This window comes from Juglans regia, chromosome 15 (genome assembly GCF_001411555.2).
Source record: "Juglans regia cultivar Chandler chromosome 15, Walnut 2.0, whole genome shotgun sequence".
Taxonomy (NCBI): Eukaryota; Viridiplantae; Streptophyta; class Magnoliopsida; order Fagales; family Juglandaceae; genus Juglans; species Juglans regia.
The window spans coordinates 12,681,767-12,705,481 of record NC_049915.1 but is presented as its reverse complement, the minus strand read 5'-3'; the positions used below and the strand labels follow the sequence as shown (position 1 = coordinate 12,705,481).

At 38.1% G+C, this 23,715-nt stretch overlaps 1 protein-coding gene across 1 annotated transcript; it reads left to right on the top strand.

The window, feature by feature from the left end:
* The first annotated feature begins 17,990 nt into the window (after nt 1–17,990).
* On the top strand, nt 17,991–21,768 carry LOC109012202 (putative disease resistance RPP13-like protein 1). Its single transcript, XM_035685723.1, has 2 exons — nt 17,991–19,690; nt 19,832–21,768. The coding sequence occupies exons 1-2, from the start codon at nt 18,112–18,114 to the stop codon at nt 21,142–21,144; spliced, it is 2,892 nt and encodes a 963-aa protein (XP_035541616.1). The 5' UTR covers nt 17,991–18,111; the 3' UTR covers nt 21,145–21,768.
* Nucleotides 21,769–23,715: the final 1,947 nt, after the last annotated feature.

Below are 23,715 nucleotides of genomic sequence, written 5' to 3'. Positions count from 1 at the left end.
TATCAATTAGCTCAAAATGCATTTTCCATTTTTTTATTTTAAATATTTTTAAAATATATAAATTTACTAATAGTCAATTTTTTTAATCATTAAATAAAAAAAAATAAAAAACATAAATAAATCTCGGTCAAAACTATCTAAAAGCATCGATTCATGTATAATTTTCTTTAATAAAGTTCTATTGACTAGAAATTGGGAATCTCGAAGGTGAGATATACTAATCGTGGTTTGGCTGGAAGGAAAAGGAAAGCATGGACTCCAAGTGATCTTTAGCGTGTCATCAATCAAGTCTTCTAAAGTACTTTGATAGAAGTCTTTACTCAAGTCAAGGAAATCAAAGCAATAATGCATTGGTCTTCTTGCTCAAGATGGTCACAATATTCAAATATCATAAATATAAATATTTTTAAATTTTTTATCAAATAAATATTTAATTATTATAATTTTTTTAAACTTTCAAATAAAACATAAAAATAATTTAACTTTTTTAAATCCCAAAATAAAAATTATACTCTAACAATATTTTTAACTTTATAATATTTTTATTCAATTTTTTTTCTACATTTTCTAGGTCCTATAAAATATCTTAATTCAAACTATTTTATTACTATTCACAAACTATTTTACTATTATTCACAAATTTCTAATCTCTTCTCAACATTAAAACCAAACCATAGTCTAGGCTCCAGTTGATCACAAGAAAAACAAGTATTTGTGATGGATTATTTGCGACGATAACGACTATTTGTGACAAAAATAGACTCATTTTGACAAAAAATAAATATTTTTGCTAGAAATAACTGATAAAAAGTAAGCAGTTTACTTGAGATGTAAAACCAACCCTATCCTGGCTCATACGCTTTTGGAGCTCCTACTTTTATATATGTATATATATATTATATATATATATATATATATTCATCAATGCTTCATCATCAACGATCAATAGGGTGGAAGGCAATAGGGTGGTCATGCCGCATGCATGTTTTATGATGACGAGGGAGGAGATAATGGATTTCTGCAAATGGTTGCAAGGTGTGAAGTTGCCAAATGGTTATGCTTCAAATATTGGTAGATGCGTGAGTCCTAATGATTGGAAAATCAATGGATTGAAAAGTCATGATTGTCACGTATTTTTGCAGAAGTTATTACCTGTGGCAATTCGTGGGAAGCTGACATCTAATGTACGTGTCGCCATATCTGAACTCTGTATGTTTTTCAAGGATTTGTGCGCTCGGGTAGTAAATCGAGATGTGTTGTCGAAATTGGAAGATGACATTGCTACCATACTATGTAAATTCGAGCAGATCTTTCCACTATCATTTTTTGATGTTATGGTCCATTTAGCAATACATTTACCACGAGAGGTACTTCTGGGTGGACCGGTGCAGTTTCGTTGGATGTATCTAGTTGAAAGATATTTGGGACGATTGAAGCGCACTGTTGGGAATAAAGCAAAAGCTGAGGGTTCAATAGCAGAGGCCTATATACACGATGAATAGTTAACATTTTGCTCTCTATATCTTCATGGTGTTGAGACACGATTTAATCGTCAAGAGTGAAATACTGATCTTGCTACTCCGCCTCCTCATGAGATATCAGTGTTTTCCCAGAATGTACGACCCTTGGGTGCACAAACAGGTTACGATTTAATTGATGGAGAGTTGGGTAAAGTTCAGTGGTATGTGCTAAATAATTGCCGAGAGATTGATGATTATCTTCGGTATGTCATTTTATTGCTTTGAATAATTATAGTTTTCTTAAAATTAATTATAATTGTTGTGCTCAAAATATACTTCTTTTGCAACATGTTATAATAGTGACAACATGGACAAACTTAGGACGGAAGGCATAGAAAATATAGAGGCAAGACACGAGGAAGAATTTCCTGGATGGTTTGAAGAACGTATATGAACTAAAATTATATATATGTTATATTGTGAAATTTTTAACTCTGGATAATGAAATAATAAATATATACTATTTCAATTGTTAGATTTTGGAACAACGTGCTCGTGATCCCGGATCAATTTCTTCTGAATTGTATGCATTGGCCCGTGGTCCCTCAAATAGAGCACTTCGATAAACTGCATGCACGGTTCGAGGTTATAGATTCCATACTTTGGACCATGAACATAATAGAAAGAGTCAAAACTGTGGTGTGTTGGTCGAGGGGAGTCATGGAACAGATGATATTGACTATTATGGTGTCATACGTGATATTATCGGATTGAAATATCTGGATGGGTCTGTAACATATGTCTTTAAATGGGATTGGTGGGATCTAGGCGGTGAACGGGTTTCGATACATAGGGATAATCACTTTATGAGTGTCAATACTGCATCTAAATGGTACGAAGATGATCCATTCGTATTGGCTTGTCAAGCTACCCAAGTCTATTACTTGATTGATCCAATGAAAAATGCTGATGAAGATAGTGGAGAGATAACTTGGCGAGTCGTACAAAAATTTATTCCTCGAAATATATATGAAGCAGGAACGAGTGCAGATTACGAGAATAGTAGAGATCAAGATGACACTCCGATTGTTGAGGCATACCAGGAAGATGGAGAGGGTATTAACTTGTTTGTTGACCTTGGTGTACTCGAGTTGCTCCCCTTGTGTAGAGATGATGTCCCACCCGTCCATCTCGATCCATCTGTATTAAATGATCATTCAATTCAAGTAAGTGAGGAGGAATAAGAAGAAGACAAGTCAGAAGATGAAGACGAATCAGAATCCGGGTAGGAGGTGGATAAGGATGATTAGGAAGAGGTGCATGATGATGATGAAGATGTTATTGATGGAGATTCTGAAACAAGCATGGAAAATTAATCTGAAAATGAAGAATAAAAGTACTAAATATTTTATTCATATAGCTAGGTGACTATGAAATATCTTCAATTTTCATAATTTCTTCTAATTAATTTTCTTTGATATAATTAATTATTTTCAAGAATGCCACCAAAACGATAACGAAGAAATGTGCATTCGCCAAGTCCAAGTCCTGAATCTATTGAGGACTGAAGGCTTCACATTCAATAATATTTGAACAAGATTTGTAATTTCTATTTTTGTAATATTATTTTTATGGCTCGATAAATTCAATTACACGTAGTGGAGCTGTCCATTTTGGAGCACCTATAAAACTTAGTTTTACACCCTCCAACCACTTATAATTAACATCAAATGATTCTTCAATTTAAAATGCATTGGTAGTCTTCTCTCTAGCACTTTCTAGAAAGCGACATAGGAGAAGTTAGTTAGTCTATATCCTACTTTGGGAAAGCAGGGAGGAGGAATCTTCCCCTCACTACGGTGGCCGGAGATAGGGAGAATGGAGGATTTAGAAGAGATTTGGGATAGATTGAAGCTGAGTGTAGAAGAAATTAAGTCAATAGAGATATAGTCAAGTGAACAGGAAGTCTGGAAGGAAAAAGGGGAGAGAAGCTTGGTAGGAAAAATCTTCTCGAAGAAGCTTGTATCTTGGAATTGTGCTATAAGAATGAAACAACCTGTTCTTCTCCCTGGATTTTTCCTTTTCTTTTTCTTTTTTTTTTTTTACTTTTTCATCCCTTGGATTAAGTAGGTTAGTTGCATTAATGTGGCCAAAGTTTGGTGGACTCCACAGATGTGATTGAATTAGAGAAATCAATGAAAAAATAGACAGGAAAAAGACTTTGCATAAATCTTTGGAGTTTGGTATAACTACAAATTTTTAGAGCTGGCTAGTGAGTCAACTAATTCCATCAAAACTGAGCCATCTAGGTACCTTACTTTACATGAAATTGAAGGAGACTTTTGAAATTTTTGTGATAAGTACTTGCCAAAGACAGATAAAGAAAGAAATCAAACAATTTCGAGGAAATTACTCTAAATAAAGAGAGAGAATAATGTACAAGTGGACTTTAATTTCATTAATAATAGTTTACTATGGATGGAGTAGGCCCCTATAATTCTAAGTGTAACGCTAGATATCGTGGAGTGTGCGAGTGTTGTGCAATTATGTTGAAAAAGAGTAAGGTTCATTATTAGAAAAAAAAAAAAAAGAATTTCATACGGGTCTCGTATTTACTCACTTTGTTTCAAAAGAATTGTGCGATGCTTGTCTACTCCACGATTACAAATATCATTTCTCATAATTCTAAGACATTTTGCATTCATTACCTAGTCTATTATTCAATAGAAAATGGAAGTTTTTTGTTTAATTTTTCAAAATTAAACTGTTCAAGCGATATGAACATTTGAGACTAGTGCTAAAGTTTTTGTAGAAGAAACCAATTACTTGTCTTTGAATTGGACTTCCTATAGATATTTGCAGTATTGTATTACCATTGCCTTTTGTGTGGATTACACTTTCACGAGCTTTCCTTTTCCACTTCCTTACTGTGCTCATCATATTATCCTTAACAGATGTCATGGGAGTTTCTGTGCCATGTAAGTTGCTTGTCTGCACCCAGTTGCTAGTGCCTTGTTGCCTAAAGCCACGATGACATCCAATAGGTGCCACATCATTTCTTTTTGATGTTGCCCGAGTTTCAAGTTCAGAAGAGAAAGGCATGGTTGCTTCTTTAAACTCATGTGTCACTGATGTTATGTTAGACTCGAGTTCCATTCCCACGTGAGCACCCTGTATGTCTTGGGATCCAGGAATTCCTGTAGAGATATTTCCCTCATATATGTAGGGTAGCTTTATATTATTAGAGGGTTGACTTTCTACCAGAATTTTAATAGGGTTCCCGAGGTAAGAATCAAGAGGATTTCTTGCTCCCGTTTTACCATTTGTTGGTCGTTGAGGTTGGGCGCCTCGAGGTCCTCTTCCCTCATTGTCCACTAATGACACTTCCTGTTTTCCTACCAAGACTTCCGAACTGGAAACTTGGGTGTTGTACTGTAGCTTCTTCCAGTCAAAACTACCCCTTCCACCTTGTTGTTCCCCCTTGTGGTGGTTGCCACCCTTGGAGCCACCATATCTCCGACTATCAAAGATATTGGTGTTTCTGGGTTGGCCTTGTGACCATGGACCAAACTAAGTTGATGGTTGTTTGTCACCTTATTGATCAGGTCGCACCAGCTTGCAGCTTTTCCCCTTGTGATAAAGCACTCTGCATTGAAAACAAAAACTTTGTAGTCTTTCATATTTGAAGGAGATCCAATGTTGTTTTTGCCTAGCATCAGCCATTTCCCTCGCAACAAGGGTTTATGAAGATCCATAGCTACCCTCACTCGAAGACACATCCCCCATGTACGTCCATCGACCTCTACTTCTACCCGGATGACATGACCAATGGAAGCTGCAAACTGTTCCCAAAACCTTCTGTCATGGTTGCTAGTGGGAGGTTATGAAGTTGAACCCAAAAAGGCTCATTGTGAAAATGCAGTGCATTTATGGAGACCTTTTCATGGTGAGAAGATGTCTATCGAAAAACCATGGTGTTCCACTTAGAACCTTTTCTTTGTCAACCAGTTTCTGGAACTTTATTAGAAAGCATTGTTCTCCTAGCTCCTTAAAAGTAACCCACCCTTCCAGCCTCCATATTTGTGACATTGTGATCCTAAAGCCTTCACTATTGACTCCCTTCTCGGTTAGGGCCTTCCCCACTATACAGTAGTTGCCCTGTCCCTCCTCCTCTTTGGTGTTCTCCTACTTTACATGAAAGCAAGAGCTCTCTTCTTTGGATAAATGTAACCTCTCCCATTGTGTTGCCAAATCCTTTGCCTCCATTAAGTCCTATAGCCAAGAAACAAGCTCACAGAGAGTGAGACTTTATCCTTTGAAGAATCAAAGGCACTAGAACCTCACGCTTTCTTCCAGAGAAAGGGAAGGCATTCCTTCAACCCATTCAAGGAGTTAACAAGGGAAAATGCGTTGTAATAGCTCCACCTATCACCTGCAAGAAATGTGGAAAGAACCACAATGGTGAATGCCATGTGGCCTAGGAGTGTGCTACCGATGCGAATAGTCGGGGCATATGATACAGGAATGCCCACAGAATGTTCTAGGAGAAAGAAACCTTCCTAACAAACGGCCCAATCAGAGGCCACCTACTCAAGCCTGCGTTTATGCCATCACCCCTAGTGATATCAACGAGGAAATCCCCGAGGACGAGGAAACAAATGTTATTACTAGTATTTTCCTTCAATACCCCTATTTAGAAATTAGCTTTTTAAATAGTTGCTTAGTACTCAGAAGTTGATTATACCTTAGGAAAAATCGCGTTATACGAATACACGGCTTGTGCTTTATTTGACTTCGGCGCCATGAAATCATTTGTATCCATGACATTTGCACGTACGTGTAACCTGCCAACTCAAACACTACCTCCAGTTGTAGTAGTATCAATTCCCGATGGAAGCACGATCACCTGCACCCGTGTGTTGAAGAAATGTCCTCTAACCCTAAAAGGAAGATTGATGGAAGTTGACCTGATCGTCTTCAATCAACTAGGGTTCGACGTCATACAAGGGATGGACTAGATGTCCAAACACTGAGCTAGGATAGATTGTCAAAATAAGGAGATAATCTTTGATTCGCCTGAGGGTAGACATATTCATCATACAGGAGGAATGGTGAAGGCTATCCCCTCTCTGATTTCAGCTTTGCAGGCAAGGAAGTGCATCGCTAATGGTGCCATAGCCTACTTAGCCCTCATAATGGAGATGATGATAAGGAGATACATGGGATACCTGTAGTTGAGGAATACCCAGAGGTTTTCACTGAAGATCTACCTAGACTACCCCCTGATAGAGAAATCGAGTTCGCCATAGAACTAGAACCCACAGCGACCCCTATCCATAAAACCCCTTACCGTATGGCCCCTCTAGAACTGAAGGAGCTAAAAGAGCAAATAGAAGAGGTACTGGAGAAGGGCTTAATTCAACCTAGTTCATCACCTTGGGGAGCGTCAGTTCTACTTGTTAAGAAGAAAGATGGATCATTGAGGATGTGCATTGACTATAAGGAATTGAACAAAGTAACGGTGAAGAACAAGTACCCATTACCACGTATCAATGACCTACTAGATCAATTGCAAGGAGCATTGGTGTTCTCTAAGATAGACTTAAGACCTAGTTATCATCAACTCAAGATTAGGGAGAAGGATATCCCCAAGATGGCGTTTCGAACCATATATGGACATTACGAATTCTTAGTGATGTCCTTTGGTCTAACCAATGCCCCTGCCGCCTTCATGGATATGATGAACAGAGTATTCAGACCCTATCTGGATAGCTTTGTTGTTGTATTCATCCACGATATATTGATTTATTCAAGCAGTGAAGAAGATCACAAGCAACATCTCCGTTTAGCAATGGAAAAGCTAAAGGAAAACCATATGTACGCCAAATTCAGTAAGTGCGAGTTTTGGCTTAAGGAGGTAAAATTTTTAGGGCATGTGATTTCAAGTCAAGGAGTATCAGTCGATCCTAGTAAAATTGAAGTTGTATTAAGCTGGAAGCGACCGACGAATGTGCACGAAATTTTGAGTTTTCTGGGATTAGCTAGTTACAATCGGCGATTAGTGGAGGGATTCTCTAAGTTGTCAGAACTCCTCACTGCCCTAACTAAGAAGAATGCTAGGTATGTCTGGACAGAGAAGTGTAAACAGAGTTTTGTGGAACTCAAGGAAAGGCTCACAACTACACCGATACAAGCCCTACCTGAACCTCATAAACCCTACGTAGTATTTAGTGACGCATCCAAATCAGGACTTGGGTGTGTGCTCATGCAAGAGGAACGAGTTGTCGCCTACACTTCACGACAACTGAAGCACCATGAGCAAAACTATCCCACCCATGACCTAGAGTTAGCCGCCGTAGTTTTCGCCTTAAAGATATGGAGGCATTATTTATATGGCGCAACCTGTGAAATCTACACTGATCACCAGAGCATCAAGTACTTGTTTAGTCAGTAGAATTTGAATATGAGGCAGAGAAGGTGGTTAGAAACTATTAGCGACTACCAGTGTGAGATTAAGTATCACCCTGGCAAGGCTAATATCATGGCGGATGTGCTAAGTCGAAAGACGCGAAGGGATGATTCTGCAAGTCTTGCCTCAGAAGTAGAGTCTCTTCTACATAGTATAAGAAGGTTGTTGATCAAGGATCTTCCTACCGAAGTGTCCCTAACCACAATACAAGAAATCGTACCAACAGAATGGAAAGAAGTGAAGAAGTGTCAGATGGAGGATCAATTCGACGGAAGATGGAGAAGAATGAAGGACCCGAAGGTTTCACCCAAAAAAATGATGGGTTGCTATACTACAAAGACCGAAAAGTTATCCCAACTGATTAAGAGATCAGGGATAAGATACTGAGGGAAGTACATCAAACTCCATACACAGCCCACCCAGGGAGCACCAAAATGTATCAAGATTTGAAGCAACACTTTTAGTAGGAAGGATTAAAAAAGGACGTAGCGGATTATGTTAATAGATGCTCAATATGTAGAACGGTCAAGGTAGAGCATCAGAGGCTCGCTGGAGATTTACAACCACTCCCAATCACAAAATGGAAATGGGAGGATATATCCATAGATTTTGTAATTGGATTGCCAAAGACCTCAAAGGGAAACAACTCTATTTGGGTCGTGGTTGATCGTTTGACGAAAAGTGCTCACTTTTTGACAGTTAAGAATACTGACCCCATGGAGAAGTTGACTCGGCTATTTGTTGCTAAAATAGTGCAATTACATGGAGTCCCAAGGATGATTGTATTTGATAGGAATACACGTTTCACTTCTCATTTTTGACAAAGCCTTCAGGCCGCTCTAGGCACAAAGTTGAAGTTTAGTAGTGCCTATCACCCTCAGACTGATGGGCAAATTGAACGGACGATTCAAACCCTAGAGGACATGCTAAGAGATTGTGTTTTGCAAGAGAAGGACGAATGGGAAAAGCTCTTGCCATTAATAAAATTTGCCTACAATAATAGCTTCCAAGCCACCGTCCAAATGGCACCTTATGAAGCATTATACGGAAGAAAATGTAGATCTCCCTTATACTAGGATGAAGTAGGAGAAGGAAGGATTTATGTTATGGAGATTCTTCAAGAGATGAAGGATCAGATCAGCCAAATAAGGGAAAGGATGAAGGCTGCCCAAGATAGGCAAAACAGCTATGCTGATCGTCGAAGAAGAACCCTCGAGTTTGAAGTTGGTGATTGGGTCTATCTTAAAGTATCGCCCATGAAAGGAGTCTTTCAGTTTGGAAAGAAAGGGAAGTTAAGTCCAAGATACATGGGACCATATGAGATTCTGGAGAAAGTAGGAGCAGTCACTTATAGGCTGGATCTTCCCACTGAATTGCGAGGAATCCACTATGTTTTCCATGTATCTTCTCTCAAGAAGAGTTTCGAAAAACAAAAGCCAACCGTTGTTGACACGAGAGATATTTCACTTCAGCCCAACCTAACCTACAAGGAACTTCCAATTCAGATCATTGATTGGAAGGATAAGGAACTACAAAATCATAAAATCCCCTTGGTTAAGGTTTTGTTGAAGAGGCCACATGGGAAAAAGAAGCTGACATGAGAAGCAAATACCCTTATTTGTTTGGCATGTGACTTTTTTATCATCGCATCATGGCATTCGCATTCATGCATGGCATAGCCCCGAGTGATAGCGCGATTAGTGAGTCGACACTCAAACCCTTACCCATTGCATGTTTTATTTGACCCCGATTTTGAGGACAAAATCTTGTTTTAAGGGGGGGAGAATGTGACACCCCACTTAATTAACTCTTGATTAACCCTTAAGTACTCTAGATTAGGCTTTTATTTTTAGGTTAATCACTTTCATTAAGGTTGGTAGTGGGATTAGCATTAATGTTGGTACTTAGTGTTAATGAGCTAAGGATTAGAAAGGCAAGCCCATTAGTAATTTTGGTGAGGCTTTTAGGACCCAAATGCATTCATGGGCCTAGCCCAAGAAAACCTTGAACCAAACCCTTAGGAAATCAAGGCTAGTTTTGGCCCAAGTATAGGAAGGTATAAGGCCTTTGGTGTAGATTGGGCCATTGGCCATTTTCAAACCCATATGGCCCAAAGCCATGTTTGGACTCATTTTACCATTCAAAGACGAAAGGCCCAATACACCATACCATTGGTTTCCTTAAACCAAAATTACACTCAAAGTACCCAAATTAAGTTTTGAATATTGGCTAAGGACATTAACCATCATACATGAGGTTAGTGCACTTTAAGCCATGCTTTGAAGCCTAATCATGCTTAATCTTTTCTTAAACTTTTTAATTAAAATTTTCTTGAATTAATACTCCCTTAAAACATGATTAGACCATGTTAATACTCTAGCTAAACCATTCCACATGTCATTAAGAAAAATGACATAACAAGCCCAAACCATACTTCAATCGGTTTTGTGCATTGCCCTTTGTAATGCTTGGAATGTTTTGCCCTTGGGTCTAACATTTTTGTGATTTTTCCTCAAGAGTAATATGGTCCTTAAACGCCTCATGAGACCCTCCAAAACTCATTTTGAGCCTTGGACGAAATTGGTTGCATCAACCAACTCAAAGAACCAAATCGGGTGCACCTTGGTCTAGTTTGTGAAGGAACCATTTGGATTGAATTTGAACCAACCTCCTACCATGGTTTGCACCACCACCCCATGCCACCTCCTTCTCCACCCAATCACTAGGAAGTCCCATGACCATCATGAAAGATTTTGACTAATTTTTACTGCCCAAAAAGATCCAAAACCGAACTGATTTTTTGCCAACACAAAACCACATTCATCCACCTGTTTTCAAGGGTGGTTTGAAGGATCTTCTGCCATCCAAATGATGCTCCATGACCTGGAGTCATCTACAGGATCCTTGCAGCTACTGTGGAGAGGAAATGATGGGGGTTTAGGGCACTATTTCATTCTGCACAAATGACCTAAGCTCATGTAAGCATTTTCCAGATTTGAGCACCTCCCACTTCACCCAATCACCAAGCACCCAAGCCAACGTCCCTCACCCATTGTCCACCAATAAATACTTCCCTCCCCTTATAATTTCACCCACACCGAGTGAGTTTTTTAGTGTTCTGGTGTAAGGCAGTCTAGAGTACTTGGAAGGTCATGAAAATTGTAACTTTTCTTCCTTTTGATCTTAGCTAGCATTTCAAGCTTTGTTTCCAAGTTTTGGTACGAAATTTGGTTGAGTTTTGAGAAAGTTATGATGCTTAATGCAAAACCGGGTCAATTAAAGGAAGGTTTGAATGATTGAATGTTTTTAATTGGAAATTTTTTCTATGGCATGTCCTAAGCATGATTTTATATGATCTATCATTGTCCTAACATGATTATGGAAGGTTAATTTTGTGATTAGAAGCATGTCATGATAGGTTTTAAATCAATCTTATTTTGATCATCAAGTATGAATCGGTTTTAAGCAAATTGGTGATTAAGGATTTCTTAGCTTTGATTAAGTGTTGGGATGGACTTGATTACTCAAGGATTAGACTTCATAATGTCCCTAAAGATGTTAGTGATCATTAATAATTAAAGAAAATCTCACATGCATGCATTCATATGGATCAATAGTTGAAATATACATAGGCATCAACTAGGATGCATGTCACAGGTTGAGACTAGTTGGACAAGTTTCACATTGAATTTTGAAAATATAAGGGTATGGATGGTTTTATAATACCAAAAATATGAAGTCCACGAAATTTGGTTACATTTGGAGTTCGTTTGCAATTAGAAAAAATTTAGGGCCAAAATTGTAATTTTTGAAAGTCTAGGGGTATTTTTGTAAATACCCAATTTTTTTTGAAGCCTTTGATTTTGAACCCATCCATAAGACTATTAACCCTAACTTAGTATACATACGATTTACACAGCTATGATGCTAATTTTGAATTTTCTAGGAAGTTTATAAGTTGACCTCTAATTTACACCTTGATAATTTTTTTATGAATTATTGATAAATGCTTCATTTATTCATCAATTATCATTTTGGGCCTAATTTATCATGTTATATGACACATTGAGTGCATACTTATATAACATATGACATTTTCACCATTTTTGCATATTACATTTATAAAAGTCATTTTTTTTGCATGAAATTTACTACATTTGCACATGTCATGAAAAATATTTTTTAAAACATTGTATGAAAATCATTTTATCACAACCTCAAAGGCTAAGATGGGGAATTATCCTAGTGGAACTCCTCTGTCCACTCTGGAATGTTTAATAATGGAGTGGTAACCCCTAGATTGACAAAGAACTGTCAATATGCTTCAAATGGGTTCTTTTTAAAGAACGCCGGAGCAAAATCAACATGTTATGACACCTAACGTTGGTGGGTGTACACATTATGAATTTTATGATGTTATGTTATATTTACCAATGCATTAAGAACGAGTCTATAGATAATGTAGTTTCAACGTAAGTTATACTATGGTCACTGGCAGATACTCACAGTGCATATGGGGAAATGTGACACTACCACACATTATGTTATTAATTAAGATAATGATGTAAGTCTAAGATAATGAAAGTTTATAATAAAATTTTTATGAAGAAGTTATGTCTTTTAAAAAATGATGATGAAATTATTTACTGAGTAAAAATCCGTATCTCCATATTTTTAAGTGATGTTGAGGAATCTGAATGGGAGACATGGATGCTGATTTTCTGCATCTCATGCATTGCATATTTATCACTTTTCATGATTGATTTATCTTTGTGCCAGTTAGTTGTTTAACTTACTGAGATTTCGAGTAAATCTCACCCTTTTATGGGACCACTATCATTCCACTCGGAATGATAGAAGTTGTGTCAGAAATCGACCAGGAAGAGATTGATGGAGCACTGGATTCGCATGATTGAGGAGGAATCAGATTTGGAGAGGAAGCTAGACTTAATTTTGATGTTCATAGCCCAAGTCCTGTATGCTATATATCACATTAAGAGAATGATATGACTTTGTATATTAGTCTATGCTACTTTAGTATTTCGAACATGATGATTATCTAATAAAGTTGGGATGTTTTAGTTATTCTAGCATATTTTTCACCTTAACCTTTTATTTTCGCTGCAATTATTGCACACTGCTAGTTATTTACTAGGATGCATTGCATATTAACTGTCATGAACGTGGGTTATGTAACCTTGTGTTGCATTTTCGATACTCTAAGTCTCTGTTTCATCCCAAGCAGGGATTGGGGGTGTCACATAAGATGCTTTGGAAGTTCTGGTAGGGTTTCAATAAAGATACCTCTAAAGTTCAATGGATCAATTAGAGACTACTCAACTATAGCAAAGAGGTAGAAGGCCTTGGTTTCTGAGATATGAGGAGCTTTAACTTAGCATTGCTCTCAAAGCAACAATGGAGGATCCTACAAAATCCAACATCCTTGGTGGCCAAGATCCTGAAGCAAAAATAATTCAACAAGGTTGGGATTCTAGAAGCCCAAGTGGGGACAAGGCCCTCTTTTGCTTGCAAAGGCATACATGCAGGTTTAGATTTGTTGAAGAAAGGCCTCATATAGTGTAACGCCCGTCCTTATGGTGGGACTTTTTATAAAATGTTTATATAAAAGATAACAAGAATTACCGTTTGATTTAAAACTTTTTACTTGCATACCCAGGGTGCAAGACTCTACGTTTATATCGTAAAATGTGCTTTAGAACAATAGAGGTTTACAGCGGAAAACATTAATCTTACAAAAAAAGGTCTCGCGTACGATTAAAACTCATGCCTTGACTTCCGTGCTCTTCCCCATGAGCCGTGTCTATCCTTTTCACTCAATTCCTATAAGGGGGAGGGACATGCATAAAAACTAAAATGAGTCGATGACTCGTAAGCATTACTTCATACAGTTAAAATATAACAACATAAATTTTCATTCATACACTCATTATTCATACATACTATATGTACGTGCGTGCGTGCATGCATACGAAAAACTTTACTGGATGGGGTTTTCTTTTGAAAAATGGACTTTCTTTTCTTAAAACGTGTCCCCCATTAGTGCCTTCATTTCTGCAAGAATGAGGTGCATTCTTACATAAATACGTTCATTCGAAAACATCATTGGACGGGATTTTCCTTTAAAAATAGACTTTCTTTTCATAAAACGTTTCCCCGTCAGTGCCTTCATTTCTTAAAAGTTTGTGCGTTCGTGCATATATGCGTTCATACATTCTTTCTTATCACTTTCATAGGCTAGTACACACTGTTATGCCCCGTGTGTTGGGGTTAGCGGTCTTCCTTTGGACCCGGACTCCACCTGTGGCCAAGGGTTGGGAATCCCTTTCATAGGGGGCAGCATTGGGTGTACTTCCAGTACTACTTACCCAACATGCCATTCATTGGTACCCTTTCATTCATTCATGTGGCTGTTATGTGTCTTCATACATTTCATGCTCTCATTCATTCGTTCATGCCAGCTCTAAAGAGCTGGAGCTTTTATTCAGTTCTTTCTTTCATTTAACAATCCTTTCATGAGAAAACATTGTTTGGGGCTTAAGCCCAAGAACGTCTTTCCTTTTTCAGTTCATGAAAATTTTAACAGTTCGTTCCTGGAAAACGTCATTTTAAAACATACATGAACTTAAACGTCGGCTTTCATGGCGTCCATAAGCGTCACCTTAAACATCGTCTTTCACGGCATCCATGAGCATCACCTCATGGCATGCATAAAAGCCTCGATTCGTAGGATCCATAAAAGCATCCGCCTTCATGTCTTTCGTGCAGTTCGTGGATTTTCTTAGAAAATACTTACAATGGATATAGCGTTTAGTCATCCATTCACATGCATACAATTAATACTTTCATTGCGTGAAAATGGACTGCCAAGGAGGGTCGTACATACGTATACCTTTGAACACTTAGCATTTTCTTTCGTAAAACGTCTTTCGTGTCTTTTTCGTAAAGTATCATGAGGAAAAGCGTTTCTTTTCGTTTCTTTACATATTTTAGAAAGACTCTAGAAGAGTATGAACATAACACTTACCTAGACTCCATGCTACTTGCATATCATGCAGTCCATTCATGTGCATGTCAGATGGCAACCTACATGCATACACATAACCTTAACGTCATTCTCGATCTAATGCATAATCAACTTAAACTAGAAATAGAACTAAGCTTTACTTAGAACACTCTCCTTCTATCCCGTGCAATTACATGCCATTTACTATGTTAAACCCTTCGGGGACCATTACGGTCACCACATCTTCCAACTCAAGGTCTTGCCTCGAATGGTCATCCACTAAAGTGAACCCATGATTCACCTTAAGATTAAGACACTAAGACCTTAGTAAACTGTCCATGATTCACCTGACATCCCGCTACATCATTCTTACATTACCCTTAACTCATCACGAGTACGGTTCCTCACGTACTCCTATAACATCGTGACTTTGCCCACTCATACTTCCGCTGCGTACTCTTACACTTGTTCCGCTACTTCACGCATACTCCTAGCAGTAAGTCCATCACAGTGACACTTGTCACCTCAGACTACCGGCTATGCCATAACTACATCGGGACACTATTCCACAGTTCCCGATACTACTCATCAAGTTCCATGCCCATTAATCACATAACCATCCTTATCTCTACGACACGCCATACGGAATGTCGATGCCTCGTGGAGTACACTCCACATTCACTCCCTTCACACATGCTACGACCCATCACCATTATGGCATACACGCCACATTGTCCATTGCTCCACTACATGGAGTACATATCACGTGTACTCCATTCACATGTACTACGTGACATCACCACTATGGCACACCTGCCATATGGTGCATCACTCCACCACATGGAGTACACTCCACCCACGTGTACTCCATTCACATGCACTACGCCACATCACCACTATGTCATACCTGTCATATGGTTTATCACTCCACCACATAGAGTACTCTCCACGTGTACTCTCTTCACACGCACTACGCCACATCACTATTATGACATACCCTCTATATGGTGCATCACTCCGCCACATAGAGTACACTTCACGTGTACTCTTCCCATTCCACAATACGTCAGAAGGGTATATTTTACATATAGTCGCCTTATTCCACACTACGCCACACACACAAAGAGTACACTCAGCGTGTACTGTTCCCATTCCACATGCCACGTCACCAATACAACACATACTCCGCAACCACACTACACCGCATAGCATAATTCCCAACTACACTCCACACTTCATAGCGTACTACACAGATAAGCCCAACACTTCACTACATAGAATGACCAACACTTCACTACATAGAACGCCCAACCTTTCACTACACAGAATGCCCAACACTTCATTACATTGCACATCACAATACAGTGAACTCCGTAATACTAACAACACAGTCCACAACCTAATTAACTAATCAACATCTAACATAATTAACGAGGGATAGAGGGTTATACCATCGATGGGATAACCCATGCATTGCTCGCCGATCGTCACAGTCGATGATGCCGGAAGGGTCGTACATGGGCTAATCCACGTACGTTGACTGTTTGGGCGTTTGGATAGCTAAGTGTGGCCTTGGAAGGGCTCGTGAAAGCCTTGTGATGGTGGCAAGGAGCGTAACACGGCAAATCTAGCTGTGTACAGTGGTGATCAGCCACGCGTAGTGGCTGTCCATCACGTGCAGTGGTTACCCACCACACAAAGTGGTGGTTTGGACCTAGGGTTCGGCCAAGGGAGTTGTTGGTGGAGCCGTGGAGGCTCGGAGGTGGTGGCACAGTGACTCACGGCGACGGATCTGGCCGTACGGTGAGAGTGTGCGGATGGTCCTTAGGGGAGACCATGGTGCTTACCTTAAATAAATGGTGAATTTTCAAAAGGAAAAGTAATTTTGAGTAGGTGTTGTTTTTCTGTGAATTTTGGGAAGGTATTGGTGATTTATAAGAGTGGTAGATGTTAGAGTCCTATGAAATTAACATTTTTGCATAACTTCATATTTTTCCATGCTTGTATTTTTTAGTGTTAGTTTTTTATTTAACTTGTTGAGATTTTGTGAAATCTCATTGTGATGTTCCCACCTGCAATACCGCAAACATAAACTTTGATGCAAAGGGCCGAAGATTACGAGTATGGAGGTCTAGATCCATCCTCAGAGTGAAGACTTAGGGGCCTTTTTCTTATTCGGATTTTCATTAAATTTATTCAGATGAATGTAATATTTTTATGCTGAGGTAAATATTGTGGCTTATAGGTATTTGTTTGGTGTCGTAGCTTTAATTTCTCGTAGTATTAGTAATGATTGTCCTTTTTAAAATTTTCACTGTGTATTAACTGCACAGTATTGCATGTAAGCACTCTTGTTGTCACTGTGCGCTAGGGGCATTTGACCCAAGCAATCAAAATCCCAACGCCTCGACTGCCATCATTTTACAAGTGGAGATCTTGCTTACGGCCTAGAAGACATATTGGATGAGTTTACAACCGAAGCATTGATGAATGAACTCTCTGTAATTCCTATACTTGGCATGGGGGGTATTGAATTAATGTGGCCAACTCATGTGGTGGAGTAGTCCATACCATGAGATTGAATTAAATGAATCAAAGAAAGAAATGAGACTTATGCTAATAAGTCAGCAATAATTAATGCCATAAAAACTTAGCCATCTACCCATAAAGAATTTCCAGGAAGTTAAATGAGAAATCTGAAATTTTTATTTCACTAATGTTAAGAGACTTGGATTTCTTCATATACGAAAGTCTATGGGTTTGGTAAATTGAGTTAAATTATAAATTTTGATTGCTATTATTTTTATTTGTAGTTGAATTAATGTGGCCAAGTACTCATGTGGTGGAGTAGGTATTCCATACCATGAGATTGACTTAAATGACGGCAAGTTGATTGAATTTGTGGTGGTCGATGCACCACGTGACTGAACCAAATAAAAGAAAGAAGAATCATCACGTAAAGATAAAAAGCATAAATACACATGAGAAAGAAGCCAGCAAGTTCCACCCACGTTCCTATGACAACAAAGTCAAAAATTTGGATTCTCGCAGTAGTCTTGCTTTCTTCTTTTCTCTCACGAAAACAAAAAAGACCTAAAACATTGTTTTTTAATTTGCCTACTTTCTCCTTAATTCGTTTCCTTTCTCCGGCGAAAACAATGGCCGAGCTCCTTCTTTCTGCATTCCTTCAAGTGTTGTTTCACCGACTGGCATCTCCCGAGTTGCTGAAATTTGCTCGTCAAGAGGGACTTCGAAAACAGCTGGACAAGTGGGGCAAAACCATGGAAAGAATTCGAGAGGTGCTTGATGATGCAGATGAGAAGCAACAAACTAAAAAGACAGTGAAAGCTTGGCTTGATGAACTAAGAGACTTGGCCTACGATGTGGAAGATATACTTGATGAGTTTGCCATAGAAGCTTTGCAACACAAGTTGATGGCTGCTGAAAGTCAGGCTAGCGCTAGTATGGTACGAAATCTCGTCCCTGCTTGTTGTACTAGTTTAACTCCAAGTGCTATTAAGATCAAGTTTAGGCTGGGCTCAAAGATAGAGAAAATGAATACAAGATTTTATGATCTCATGACACAAAAAGATCAACTTAATTTGAAGGAAAATGTTAGTCCGAGGCCAAACAAAAGAAGAGAGAGACCTCCCTCAACTTCCGTGGTGACTAAAGGTCACATATACGGTAGGGAGGAAGTCAAAGGGGCTGTACTTCAATTATTGGTCAGTGAAAAGCATAGTGATGCTTCGAATAAAGTACCCAATGTGATACCTATAGTTGGTATGGGGGGTATTGGAAAGACAACATTGGCGCAACTGATATACAATGATCAAAAAGTGGAGAGCTTTTTCAATCTGAAAGCATGGGCTTATGTTTCAGAAGATTTTGATGTTGCTACAATTACAAAAACAATTTTACAATCTTTGACCTCGAAAAACTGTGATGGCAAAGATCTAAATTGGTTGCAAGTCAAATTGAAGGAGAAACTACTTGGGAAAAGGTTTCTAGTAATTATTGATGATGTTTGGAATGAGAACTACTATGATTGGACTCTCCTACGTGCTCCTTTTGAAGTAGGGGCTCCGAGAAGTAGTATTATTGTCACAACTCGTATCCAGAAAGTCTCCTCACTAATGCGAAACAAGGAAGTTGAGCCTTTTCAGTTGGAGGGGTTGTCAAATGAAGCTTGTTTGTCCATATTTACCCAACATGCATTGGATGCAAGAGACTTCAGTGCCCATCAAAACCTTAAAGATATTGGTGAGAAAATTGTTAGTAGGTGTAAAGGCTTGCCATTGGCAGTGAAAACTATTGGAGGAGTCTTACGCAGTAAACATGAAGACTACAATGAGTGGGAAAAGGTTTTGAAGAATAAGATATGGGATATTTCAATGGAAGAAAGTGGAATTCCTTCCTCTCTTATGGTAAGCTATGACAATCTCCCTTCACATTTAAAGAGGTGCTTTGCATACTGCTCAATACTACCAAAGGACTATAAATTTGAGGAAAAGGAGGTGGTTCTATTATGGATGGCAGAAGGTCTAATTAAACCCCTACAAGATGAAGAGGAAATGGAAGATTTGGGTTCCAAATATTTTTGCAATCTGTTGTCAAGGTCATTTTTCCAACAATCACGTATTAATGAATCACAATTTGTGATGCATGACCTCATCAATGATTTGGCTCAGTCGGTTGCAGGCAATACGTGCTTTAGAATGGAAGATAGGGTTGGAGGTAATAAGCATGAGAATATTCCTATAAAGGCACGCCACTCATCTTATTTGGGAAGCTACTATGATATAACTAAAAAGTTTGAGGTATTTTCTAAATTCACAAGTTTACGTACATTCTTACCTCTCATGCTACCAAATCCAGGTTATTGCTATTTGGCTCATCATGTTCATTTCAAATTGGTTCCAAGATTACATTCTTTAAGGGTGTTATCTTTCAACGGATACAACATAATGGAGCTATCGGATTCTATTGGTGATTTGAAGCATCTACGGTACCTTGACCTTTCCCAAACTCGAATTAGAGACCTGCCAGAATCAATAACTAGTCTCTACAATTTACAAACATTGTTGTTGGAGAGCTGTATTTGTCTAAAGAAATTACCTTTAATGTTTCGAAACTTGGTCAACTTGCGCCACCTCAACATTGAACATGCAAATAGTTTGGAAGGAATGCCTATGCAAATAGGTAAACTAACTTGTCTTCAAACACTATCTAATCTAGTTCTGGGAAAAGACAGTTGCTCTGGAATAAAGGAGCTCGGACCTTTGAAGCATCTCCGAGGGACACTCTGCATTTCAAGATTAGAGAATATGATTGAATCGAAGGATGCAAAGGATGCTGAATTAATTAAAAAGACTAAAATTAGTGCGTTGTGGTTGGAATGGAGTAAATACATTGATGAGTCAAAACACACGACAAGTGAACTAGAGGTACTAAATGGGCTACAGCCTCACGATGCTCTGATGAAGCTGGTTATAATTAACTATGGTGGTACAAGATTTCCTAATTGGTTAACATCTCCTTCATTTCCTCATATGGTCTCATTGAGATTAGAAAATTGTTACAACTGCACATCATTACCTCCATTGGGGCAATATGTGCCATCACTAAAAAATCTTTCGATTGAGGGCATGGCTAATGTGAAGAGTGTTGGTTCTGAATTTTGTGGCAGTAATTTAGAGACTTTGCATTTCCATGACATGGAGGAGTGGAAGAATTGGAGTCCTTGTGAAGAATTCCCAAATCTACGTGAGCTTTTCCTTCATAAGTGTCCGAAGCTATTAGGGAAGTTACCGAACAACCTTCCTTTACTAAACAAAGTTGTGATAAATGATTGTGCGCAATTGGTGGTCTCACTTTCATGCTTTCCAGATAAATGCAAATTTAACATTGAGGACTCCGAAGTGCTTGATATGGAAGGGGTGGTGTGTGGAAGCAAGGTTACATTCAAATCAATCAAATTCTCCAGATCACTTTCACCAATTTCAAATGAAGGGCTTGATATGGAAGGGCTGGCAAAGTCAGAATGGTTAAGTATTATAAACTGTGAGGAGCTGGCGGATTTGTGGTCAGACAACAAGGGATCACTACCACATCTCTCATTCTTGCGTCATCTCAAGGAGTTGATCAAGAGCGTCTCCAGCCGAGTATACCATCATTACCCAAGGCATTGATGTACAACAACACGTGTCTTCAGTCTATGGATATCAGAAATTGTGCATTTTGCAAGAAGCCATCTGCCTCCAACTTTAAAGCAGCTACATATATGGGACTGCAAGAGTATGAGGAATTTGGTGGAGGATGATGATAATGATACAAACAACTGTACTTGAAGTAGTGGCATCACATCTCTTCTTGTGAACTTGGAAGTTGTCAATTGTCCATCCCTTGAATTCTTAACATGACGCGGGGAATTACTCATTTCTTACAAATTGAGACCCACGTTTGCTGAGATCTTGGCTTCTTTAAAGCCGTTGCAGAAGCCAATAACCAGTTCTCAAGTTCCCAGGCCAATCATATCCCCAGGCAGTGGTCATCAGAAGGCTCTGCCATCACAAATTGCAGAAGAAGCAGGCTAGAAGAGCAAACTATACCATCATACTCTTTGTCATTGGACTACAAAAATATGGGTGAAGTTCTAGATTGCCTTGGACTAGTATGAGAAAATGACAAGTTGTGATTCTTTCTTCTCAATTCCCTTTTGTCCCCATCACAGTGCAACTATCCTCAAGGTTGTATATTTGTTAGTAGAAAACCATTGCAATTGTTGTAATCAATGTTTTGAAAATTTTTCTTTTGGTGAAGTTCTTCCATTTTGATTTTCTAACTGAATTTATACAAACATAGAATGCAAATCTGCATTAGCCGTTAGTACAAAGATGAGCAAAGGACAGCATTCCCTTTATGTTCTACAACTATTTAACAGAACAATCCATTTTACAACCAACCAAGGTAATTGCCATTTCATAAAAAATACTAAAACTTTTTGTTGACTTGAGTTTTTAAGTTTTACATTTTTTGTTGCCAAGGTGAAATATTCTTGTTCAATGTTGATTATTAAAAATTATTTTTCTTTCTGTAACTGAAAATCCTCTCATTACTTACAATCTCTCGTATTCATTTACCTAGAAGAGTATGCTAATCTCATTCTACTTTATGCACGACCACTGCTTGAATGCTTGGTTGCCGTTACTTCTTCAATATCAATGGTGATGATTTTTTCTCCACCACCAAGACTTGTGGCTGTTCCATTTGTTTTGCTTCCAAACTTTTCTGGCTTGAGATTTCATGGACATTCATGATCTTATGCAAGAATGCTTCCTCCACATTCAGATTATCTAGTGCAGATGTTTTCGTGAATTATCCAAATCAGATTTCTCTCGGCTTCTGGGTCCCATCTGACTTGGACTAATATTATCTTTCTATTCTTAGTTATGATTACAACATAGGGGAAAATATCAATGGAGAAAGTCTTTAGCTGAGTTTCTCCAATAATAATAATAATAATAATAATAAACAAGAAAATCCCTCAGCTTAGCTGTTCTATAACTCTTATATCTGTTTCTAGATTTATTTTGTCTGTCATAAAATCTATATATTTGGAACTAATCTATATTGAAGAAGTTTGATTTATCTAAACGAAAGGTGGGTGATAAAGAAATAAAAAAACATAGATAAAGAAATGATTGTAAACTTTATATTTTGGTAAGCAAATTCAACCCCAATGGTGGGCTTGGAATCTTGAATAGATAATCACAATCTTCATCAAATGCATCAGCCATTTATTTTGTATTTCTTTTGCTCTGAATCTCTCTGATCATGGAAGACAAAAGGAAAATAAGAAAATTTTGAGAAGAAAATGAAGTTTATAAGAAGAGGAAAATATTTATATCTATATCAGTATATATATGTATGTATTTCAAACAAAGTACTTTTAGCAGTTCCATTGGCATTGTTTTTTGGAGGGTACAGAGTATTTACATGTGAAAGCATTGAGGAAAAGATATCATGGCTATTTCCTGATGTTATTAATTTTCATATTTAATATTTATGTTGATGTGTCAAAGCTTGATTAGAAGGTCTTCCCTCATACAAATTGATGATTTAGCTTATTTAATTTTGGTTGCTCTAAAAGTTGTGTATTAGTGATCATAGATTTTCTTAGAAGTTGGTGAATGAACACCATCATTTTCTGCAATCCCCTACATGACAAATCCCAAGGAACATGGGCTCAAACTTTCGGTCCATTATTCATTCCAGTAATTGGATTGACTATTGAGACTTTTGTTCTGAGTTTTCTATCCCCTTCTCTTATATCTTTCAATCCTTTGAATTTTTGTTTTACAAGGTTTTCACGATGACTCAGATGATTTACCTTAACTAATTTCAAATCACCTATAGTTTTGGACTCAGATTCTAGTGGATTGAAATCTACCAAGAATTAGATGAGATGAGTTGACATGGTTTGTGTTTGTAGCCTTTTAGAGACATCCATGAAAATCACGTCAGCTCTATACATATTGTGGAACAAAGGATTTGTGATCTTTAAATAGTATAAAACGAGAGCTTCCTTCATTGTAACGACGCCTGTTCTCTAATGATTTAGTTCTTGTCAAAAAGGGTTCTTTGATTGTACTACTATGGCCTTATGCTTATGCTAAACCACTTACTTTACTCAAATCATCCATTGGGGTTATGAATATAATACAGAAATTGGTATAGAAAAAAAAAAATCCTCTGTTTTA

Bases quoted from the DNA above. Each gene is read 5' to 3' on its own strand.
- LOC109012202 (XM_035685723.1), top strand. From the start codon at position 18,112: ATGGCCGAGCTCCTTCTTTCTGCATTCCTTCAAGTGTTGTTTCACCGA. The intron at 19,691-19,831 runs GTAATAAGCATG...TACCAAATCCAG, and splicing joins AATGGAAGATAGGGTTGGAG to GTTATTGCTATTTGGCTCAT.